General features: G+C 42.8%; 1 protein-coding gene across 12 annotated transcripts in view; it reads right to left on the bottom strand.

Annotated features, from left to right (window-relative positions):
* Positions 1–9,483, bottom strand: part of LOC135102279 (serine-rich adhesin for platelets-like) — a 29,197-nt gene that overhangs the window by 395 nt on the left and 19,319 nt on the right. For all 12 annotated transcript variants that reach the window (XM_064007257.1, XM_064007260.1, XM_064007263.1 and 9 more), the window contains 6 exons: positions 5,341–9,388; positions 4,334–4,443; positions 3,697–3,987; positions 3,164–3,266; positions 2,415–2,557; positions 1–1,825 (listed from right to left, as the gene is read on the bottom strand). The exon at positions 1–1,825 is cut by the window's left edge and continues 395 nt beyond it. In XM_064007257.1, the coding sequence (XP_063863327.1) occupies positions 3,181–3,266; positions 3,697–3,987; positions 4,334–4,443; positions 5,341–9,388 (4,535 nt within the window). In that variant the 3' untranslated portion in view covers positions 1–1,825; positions 2,415–2,557; positions 3,164–3,180. The remainder of the gene's footprint in view (positions 1,826–2,414; positions 2,558–3,163; positions 3,267–3,696; positions 3,988–4,333; positions 4,444–5,340; positions 9,389–9,483) is intronic.

Raw genomic sequence — 9,483 nt, 5'->3', positions numbered from 1 at the left:
GTAGGCACACACTTGTATGTGGTAAACTATCAAAATCCATAATTACAATATTTAACAAACACTTCACATAACAGAACAAGAGTGACTGTAGTATTCATTATTATTCCTAGGTAGTTAGTCATCTGGGATACTTACACAACTGACAGAACAAACAGACAAGATAGAAAGACAGACTGACAGACAGATAAAGACAGACAGATGAACAAACAAATGCAGCCACTGGGCCTAGATGACATTAAAAAAAATGCAGTATTCAGATCTATATGACAGTGGCTGGACTCTGAAAGCACCACTTGAGCACAAGAAGGCAAAGCTACACACTGAGCCAATAGCCAATGAACCTTCTTGATGGGCACATGATGAGTCTTTGAAAGTTTTATGCATATATGTATAAAAAAGAGAGAAGCACTGGCAATGCTTACAGATAAGACACAGTAGTAATAATAGTAGTTATAGTAGTAGTAGTAGTAGTAGTAGTAGTAGTAGTAGTAGTAGTAGTAGTAGTAGAAGTAGAAGTAGTGGCAATAGCAGTACCATAGTAGTAGTAAGTTTAATGAAGCACTAGTAGTAGAAGTAGTGGTAATAGCAGTACCATAGTAGTAGTAAGTTTAATGAAGCAATGTTCCTATCTATGCCTTAAGTATATCAAGTCAATTACTCTGTAGTGGTAACCCTAAAGCTATGTCACTCGAGTGGTTTAAGAATACACCTGCCTGGCTCTTGCCCAGTGGAACAGGAGGTCCAACTCCTCCTCTGTTTCATACTCCTTCCCTCCCATCCAATCCTCGGGCATCAGGTAACATTGGCAATCATAAAGCTGTATTCTGATTGGTTGATGCTCAACACTGTTCCTTCTAGTCAAATATGATTACTGTTCTATGAGGGTAATGGAGGGTGGGAATCAATTGGACTATAAAATTTTTCATTAGAAGTTAATTTTCTGAAATGTGGTCTGGCAATCAACTAGTCAAATTACAGCTGATAAATATATATCTGATGTATTTGTATTTAACAGTTAAAAATCAAAATGCGAGACTTGACTTGGCTCATGCAAGGACCCACGCGTGCACAAGTTGTACTTCACAGGAAACATCTTTCCTACTTTATGAATAAGGAAGATACAGTAAAAAAATTCTGTATAAAAAATATTACAAATTTTCATAAATACTTTCTGGTGAAATAGATAATTTTCTCACTCAGTCCTTTCATCCTTATGTACCTTACTCACTATGTACATATTCTTACAAAGGCATTAACTTTTTAAAGTTAATCTTACAACACCAAAATGAACTGGTAGTACTTACACTATAAAAAATAACAATAAAAAAGTACTGCAAATATCACTTGAGTGCATGTCTATTTACAAAGTAATACAAGGACTGTACAACAACTCTGAATATTTCTCTCTGCCATCTGAGGTTACAGATCACCGAACATGACAACGCCCACAGCACACTTGGGCATTAAAGCTTACCCTCCCTACTCCCCAGCCTACAAGAACCCATAACATGTACCAAGGCACTCCTTATGGCCTGATAGTTTTCTCCCGAAGACACAGTTGCTCTGCAAGTTCAACTCACATAAAATGTATTGAGTCAACTGTTCTAACATTAAAAACTCACAATGACTCTTAAAACCCGAGTTTAAAATGTCACCTTAGAGGCTAATAAATACATTACCAACCAATGTCTTACAGGAAACTACTGAGATCCTTCCTTACACTCTTCTCATTTCTTACCAACGCCACTGAGCACAGTAGATCACAGATGACTGGGGCAGACCTGTCCCCTCACCTCGTGTTACGTGGGCTCTGGCTTTGTGTCCTCTGAAAAAAATAAATAAATAAATAAAAAAAATAAATAAAAAATAGGTGTGTCAAGTTTACCCTGGCCATCACAAAGGAATCTCCAACCTGTTGCATAGTAGGTCATGCCATTTTTGCCTCCTTTCCAAATTATCAAATGTTGTAGATTTAGGAGAGAGAGAGAGAGAGAGAGAGAGAGAGAGAGAGAGAGAGAGAGAGAGAGAGAGAAGGAGAGAGAGAGAGAGAGAGAGAGAGAGAGAGAGAGAGAGAGAGAGAGAGAGAGAGAGAGAGAGAGCTGAGAGAGAGCGAGAGCGAGAGAGGAAAAGGCTGGAAAGTTGGTAATTTACAAAGAAGGCAGCTACAGTAATTAAAGATTACATCTCTAGTATTCCCTCACTAATCATAACAGTGTATAATGTCAAAGAGCAGAAAAAAAAAATAACAATAAAGATAAGGGAGCAATACCTATATGCCTGACACAAGGACAGCTGACTTTTCTCCTGTAATCAATCCCCATTAAGAAAATTCTGAAAATCAATCATACAACATAAAGGGAATAAAAAACCTATTAACAAATAAATCAAATAAACAAGGAACAAAACCATCTTACTTTCACGTTCTTTTTCTACGTAGTTTCTTCCGCCTGCGCTCAACAGAGGCCAGCTCAGTCTTGACTTGCATGTAGGTTCTTTTCAACTCTTGGATCCTGGACTGCAACACCTGCTATCCTCTTGGTGGCATCTAGGTCTGGGTCTGAGGGGAAAGAATAACAGAATGTAATCAGTTGGAAGACAGAATGATGTATTTTATTAGAAATATTTAAAATGATGTTTTCAATTGTGTGTTTTATAAGCAAAAAATCCTAAAAACTCTGCCTTGTATAAACTTGTTAAGATGCACTTTATAGGTAAAAATTGTGATTGATATGTTTGAGGGATCTAATTATAATGCTGATAATGAAAATGGGTGAGAGATGGAAGTTTTGTGGAAGGGAATGAAAAGGGGGGGGGGGGTAGAGAGAGAGAGAGAGAGAGAGAGAGAGAGAGAGAGAGAGAGAGAGAGAGAGAGAGAGAGAGAGAGAGAGAGAGAGAGAGAGAGAGAGAGAGAGAGAGAGAGAGAGAGAGAGAGAGAGAGAGAGATCGAGAGAGAGAGAGAGAGAGAAATTTAGGTTGAAAGTTTCTGAAAATGAAGAAGTAAAATCAATACAAGTGGAGACTGACTGAAACACTAAATGATGAACACAATAAAGGAAGTGAAAATGCACATGCTGAGTACACTTGAAATTTATAAGATACAAATGGGAATATATAAAAGGAATATCTGTAAAACAAATGGGAATAAATAAAAGGAATATCTCACCCAGTTCTTGGCAGAAGTTATATCTGGAGCGCCTGGCAGCACTGCAGGCCAGGGATAATGCTGACAACCCCACTTGTCTCAGTATCATCATCAACTTGTAGGCCTTCAAAGGAATCCAACATGGACGAGTCTAAATACACAACATACGGACTACTAAAGCAAAATTTATCAATGCACTGCTATAAACAATAAAGCTGCTTTCATCAGTAACAATAAGCACTAAGTAAATAAGAAGGTAAATGGATACATCCATCCATACATGTATGTATAATTATTATTTTTTTTATATAAAACAATGGTTCTTTTCTTCTTATGCAAGCTTTGTTTTCCATTCTCATATTTCTTCATTTTAATAACAATGTTTTCTGTTCATGACATTTTACTGTTCAAGTGACATACAACTAGGCAAATTCATCTGATCTCTTCTGATGAAGTATTCATGGTCTAGATGTTCCCATGCTTAGTGTGGGGGAGAAGATCAGATAAGGATGATGATAAGCTCATGATCATCATCATAAATTAATTTTCCTTACCTCCACGTGATGAAGAATGCCGCCGCCGCCGCCGTCCTGAGCAGGTGCCCTGACCCATCCCCTTCCTGGAGGAATCATCATCATCTGGATCATTGCTTGCCCTTGCCCTGGGTCCTCGCCTCCGCCTCTTTGGTGTGGCGGGTGTCATGTTTCCTTCTTCTGTTTCTGAGCCCTCACAATCACCAAGCCCTTCCTGACCCATTGTTGCCTCATGCTGCCGCTTCACAGCACTCACTAGGGGACCTCGCCGCCGTGGCTCAGTGCCTAAGGGGCTGTCCATTGTGTTCGAGTCTACAATGTGCAACAAACAAAGAAATAATATTGGTATCAGAGAACCCCAACAGGAAAAGGTGCACCATACATTATAAAAAGATCTTAAGCATTTGGAAGGCTTTGAAGATGGTCAAGCAGAGAAAAAAGAAGAGGAAGGAGTTGTGTGTACAAGGAGATATGCAGAAACAGCAGCAGTAGTGACTCCTGTAAGGAACAAGCATCAGAGAGGACATACAGTCAGATTAAGAAATACCAAAATTTTGTGGGAGTTGAACACTTCCCATATAAAATTGTTGAATAAAATTTCACAGAGTACACACAAATATTCAATATTTCAATTATATGAGCAACATTATCCACTAACCTTCAGAAAATTGATCAATCTTGGTGTTGTCTCCTAAACTCTCAAGCTCAACTTCTGAAGAATCTCTTCCTGATTTACTGGAGTCATCAATTTTGGCAACTTCGTTGTCCCTGAAATATAAAAGCACAGATAATTACTACAATGTACTTAACACAAAAAATGAATGCTTAATATTGATCGTATGTCACTATGCAGGAAGTTATGAGCTAAGGGATAAAAGATACACACACTCATCAGTTCCTTGCATGCACTCAGGTACAAAATATAACAAACTGAACACATTTTCTATAAATGTAACTATTCTGTTAAATATTTTTCATGGTCTGGTATAGACCAATTTTTGTCTCTTGTATCAAGACACAAAACACACACACACACACACACACACACACACACACACATCACATGGAAACAAGATTGTAGTTCTTTCATTCCTGCAGAACCACTTACATAGTGAGTAGAAAAAAAATGCAACAATGCTAGCATTTTAACTTTTTTCAGGTTGCAAAATTTTAACTCCTAAACTGTCCTCTGCATATCTAAATATTTTTTTGCAATGTGAATGCAATTATACCATGAAAGGAGACAAATCCACATTGGTTCCACCTTACCAAGAATATAAGCATCAGAGCTCTTGGGTGAATCAAGCATGCTAATCACTATTCTATTACATACACATGTACCAATTCTAAAACTATTCCATAAGAACAAAATTGCACTCATCATCTCAAGACTGCTGTCCGCATCCAACTTTCATTCATGCCAAACAAATCTTCTCCACAGTTTTCATGTATATCTCTTCCATTTCTTTCTACATTAAAACCCTTCCTGTATTTTTGTATCCCATGTATCATTTCATCCTGAAACTTTTGTAATACATGAAATCCATGATGAAAGTAGCTACTATCTTTAATGACCAGAACTGCAATGACAAAAATATTATGTGGTGATGAAGATGAACTTACTAAACAAAGTGACTGTTACATGAATTATCAATGTTAACTCACCCTCTAGGAGAGTCTGAGAGGTTGGAAATTATACTCTCTGGGGTGGTAGGAGGAGTGTTGTCTATAAGAGTGTTCTGAGCACCACCAGACTCCCTTCCTGCAGCACCCCCTGAAGTGGAGGCTCCCCCTGAGGTAACTCCCTGGCCAGGAATCCTTGCTGAGGGTTGGGCAGTCCCAAGAGGAAGACCAGGACCACCAAGACTGCTGGACATGACTCCCCCAGGTCTGGATGTGAGACGTTGATACTGTTGCTCCTGAGGGAAATACTGATCGCCCTCTGGAGTATGACGCTGTGCAGTGGGGGAGGGGGAGTACCGCTGCTGTTGTTGTGATGATGGCTGCGACTGCTGCTGCTGTTGTGGGGGAGGTGGTGGTGGTTGCTGCTGGTGATGATGCTGCTGTGGCTGCTGGTGGTGCTGTTGTAGATGCTGCTGTTGTTGATGGTGTTGCTGGTGGTGGTGTTGGTGGTGGTGAGGGTGATGTACCTTGAGTTGTGCCTGAGGTTGATTCATGTGGTGGTGGTGATGGTGTTGTTGTTGTTGCTGTTGTTGTTGCTGGTGTTGCTGGTGTTGCTGCTGCTGCTGTTGCTGGTGTTGCTGCTGCTGCTGTTGCTGTTGCTGCTGCTGCTGCTGTTGTTGTTGTTGTTGTTGTTGTTGTTGTTGTTGTTGTTGTTGCTGCTGCTGCTGCTGCTGCTGCTGCTGCTGCTGCTGCTGTTGTTGTTGTTGGTGTTGTTGCTGTTGTTGTTGTGGCTGATGGTGATGATGCTGAGAGTGGTGATGGTGATGATGGTGATGGTGATGGTGTGGCTGCTGTTGGGACTTTTGTATCTGCTGTTGCTGTTGATGTGGCAATGATGCTGGTGGTGGTGGTGGCTGTTGTTGTTGATGATGATGATACTGTTGTGTTGATGGCTGTTGCTGTTGTTGCTGTTGCTGCTGCTGCTGTGGCACCTTCAAATGCTGATGAACAGGAGGATTATGTTGAGATTGTGAATGCTGTACTGTTGAGCTTTGGTGCTGCTGCTGCAACCCTCCTGATGCACCATGCTTGTGCTGGTGAGCTGGCACACTGCTGGCTGGCTGTGTGTGCAATGGTGGGCCAGGCAGTTGGCCACCCATGGTGGATGGGGCATGAGGGGAGTGCTTCTGGTTCAGAGGGGTTGTCTGCTGTTGCTGCTGCTGCTGCTTCTGAGAGTGTACGGGAAGATGCTGAAGTTGACCCTGCTGTACCTTGGGTGCAGGTTGGTGCTGTACTTGGTGTTGTGGTTGTTGATGCTGCATTTGTTGCTGTGGTTGTGACTTTTGGTGATGCTGATGCTGAATCTTCTGCTGACAGGACTGGTGTACTTGAGGGATGAGCAATGGCTGGTGCTTAGTTTGCTGTTGCTGCTGAGGTGGCTTCAACTGTGGCTGGTGAGGCTGTTGGTGGTGGCTGGTGAGGGGTTGTGGAGGTAAGATGAGTGGTGGAATGGACTGGGAGGAGTTGGAAGAGGACAATGTTGTGGTTTGGTGAACCACAGAGGGCACAGAAGAGGAGGAGGAACAGGCTGTTGCTGCAGCAATTTGTCCTGCAACTGGGATAGGCCCTCTCTTCCCAAAGCTACTGCCAGTAGGGACACTAGCAAAAGGCATCTCATTTTTCACATCAGGGTGCTGCTGTGGGCTGGGCTCTGCACAGGAGCCATCATGTGTTACAGGGCTACCTGGGGGGATGGTCTCCTCACACAAGAGATCCCCTAGCCCAGTTTCTACTTCCTCTTCTGGTCGATTGGGTGTGGCTGAGGCTGAAGCTCTTGGCCTCTTACGGTGGTGCCTAAGGTCCTCATCTGTATTATCATCCTGACTGCCCATTGTATCTGGTCTCTTATTAATCATCTTGCCCTTTGCCAAGGTTGTTGAATGACCTAATTCTTCACGAGCAACATCCTCTTCGTCCCCATCATCATCCTCATCATCCTCATCATCCTCATCATCATCATCATCTTCATCATCATCATCCTCATCTTCATCCTCAATGCCATCCTCCTCCTCTGTGGTAGTATCACCTGCTTTTCTTCTTCCACTCTTTTTTCCTGTGTCTGCCATGGGCTTCTGTCCCCTGCTGAGGATTGGTCCTTTCTCCCCTCCCTCTGAGATCACCTTAACTTTCCTCACTCTCCCATCTGAGTCAGGTCTTGACAGGCGACTGTCAGAGTCTGACTCTTCGGAAGTGTCTGGAACAAACTCTCTGCTTAACACCTTCTTTGATCTCCGTTTCTTATCTGAACTTCTGTTTCCTTCTTCCCCTGATTGTTGTTGCTGCTGCTGCTGTTGGTCTTGCCGTGCTCTTTTCACCACAGCCTCAATGCTTTCCTCCACTGAACTTTCCCTCTTGGACCTCTCAGTTTCTGAACCACTATGCCCTACAGATTCTGATGTAGAAGTGGAAGTGGAAGTGGATATGGAGGCTGAGATGGAACTAGAGGTAGAAGCAGAGGCAGAGGTAGAGGTGGAGGTGGAGGTGGATGTAGAGGTAGAGGTGGAGGTAGAAGTAGAGGTGCAAGTGGAGGTAGTGGATGTAACACCTTCTCTGGGAGGAGAGTGAATACAAGGAGATGTAATTCTTTGCTGCACCTCCTTCAGCTTCTCTGAAGGTTCTGGTCGGTTTAGAAGGTGTGGGAATATATGTTGTTGCCTTTGTGAGAAGGGTATTACCTTAGCTTCAAGTTTGTCTTCACTTTTGATCTGAAGCGATGCTTTGTCACTCTTGACTTCAAACTGCTTGGGTACAGGCTTTGCCATGGCTTTCGATTCTATAACAGGTATTACAGCCTGAGTGAGAAGGTGTGAGGGTGGACCAAGAGGTTTGGAAATGGCCCCCACTGGTCGATCTATTCCTCCAACAGACTTTGCCTTTACTGGAATCACATGCAGCCTAACTGGTTCTTTTAAGGACAGAGGAATTTTTGGAGCTGCTTCAATTGAGGTTCCTTTGGGAGATGGGCATTTAGGAATCTCTGACTTGATTTTGGTTTCTGTTATGGGTGGGACCACTGCTTCCACTTTGATAGGAACATCTCTCTTCAGTAAGACTTTCCGGGGTGGAGACATGATAGTGGCAATAGTAATAGCATCCTTCTTCTCTGGATTTGTAATTGTTTCTGGAAGAAGTGGGATGGCAGCTTCTTTGCTTCCCTCTGCAACAAGTCGCTTTGCTGGTGATTCTCTGACCTCCCGTGGTAGAATGAGTCGTTTCTGTGGACTCTGGGAACTGGAACTGTCACTATCTGATTCTGTCTTGTCACTATCTCCATCCTTCATGTCCTTCCTTGGTCTTCCTTTCTTCTTCATCTTGCCTTCAGGGTCACTATCCTCAGAAGACACTGTTCCTATGCTGGGTTTGATCCTCACATCCTTCCGTGCCCGCATCTCACCAATATCAAAAGGTTCTGGCTCCTTAAACTCATAAACATCATCTTCTAGGCTCTCCAGTTTGGGTGACAACAGTTTGGTGGAGTCCTGGGTCACAGGTTTGGCTGGGGACTCTGTCATTTTCTTTGGAAGACTGTCTGTTGTGCATGGCTTAATGGGGGATGTGCCTAACTTCTTCTCTGGTGGCACAAAGGTTGTCGTAGGCGTCACAGGGGATATCAATCTTGGAGCAGTTTCCTTTAAGCTACGATCTTCTTCCTTTTTCAGTGGTTTGTCGAGACCTTTCATTTCTGAGATGATAGCATTCAGGTCAATATCTTTCCCACATGGTTTGTGCTCCTCCTCCTCCTCCTTAACCTCGGGTGCCTCAAACTTTATCTGGGTATCCCGAGGAAGCTTGTCACTGGCAGTGGAAGCTGTGGTGGAAGTGGCAGTTTTAGCAGTGGTGGTAGTGATAACAGTAGGGGTGGCAGTGGTAGTTGTGCTGATGGTGGAAGGCTCTGAGGTCACAGTGGAAGACACAGAGGAGGATGTGAGTGATGCAGTATTGCGTCGGTCTGAGCAGGAACGGGTACGAGACTTTTCTGAGCTTGTGTCTGCATCAGATTCATAGTCTTCACTATCACTTTCTACAAGCCCTGAAAACAAAACCAAGTGTTAAGATGAATATTTTTTTATCAACACTGACAATCTTACATGATCACAGTAACATGTCTTGAAATGTACATAATCC

The sequence above is a fragment of the Scylla paramamosain genome, chromosome 7 (assembly GCF_035594125.1).
Source record: "Scylla paramamosain isolate STU-SP2022 chromosome 7, ASM3559412v1, whole genome shotgun sequence".
NCBI classification, from domain to species: domain Eukaryota; kingdom Metazoa; phylum Arthropoda; class Malacostraca; order Decapoda; family Portunidae; genus Scylla; species Scylla paramamosain.
This window is presented reverse-complemented; position numbering and strand designations above follow the sequence as displayed.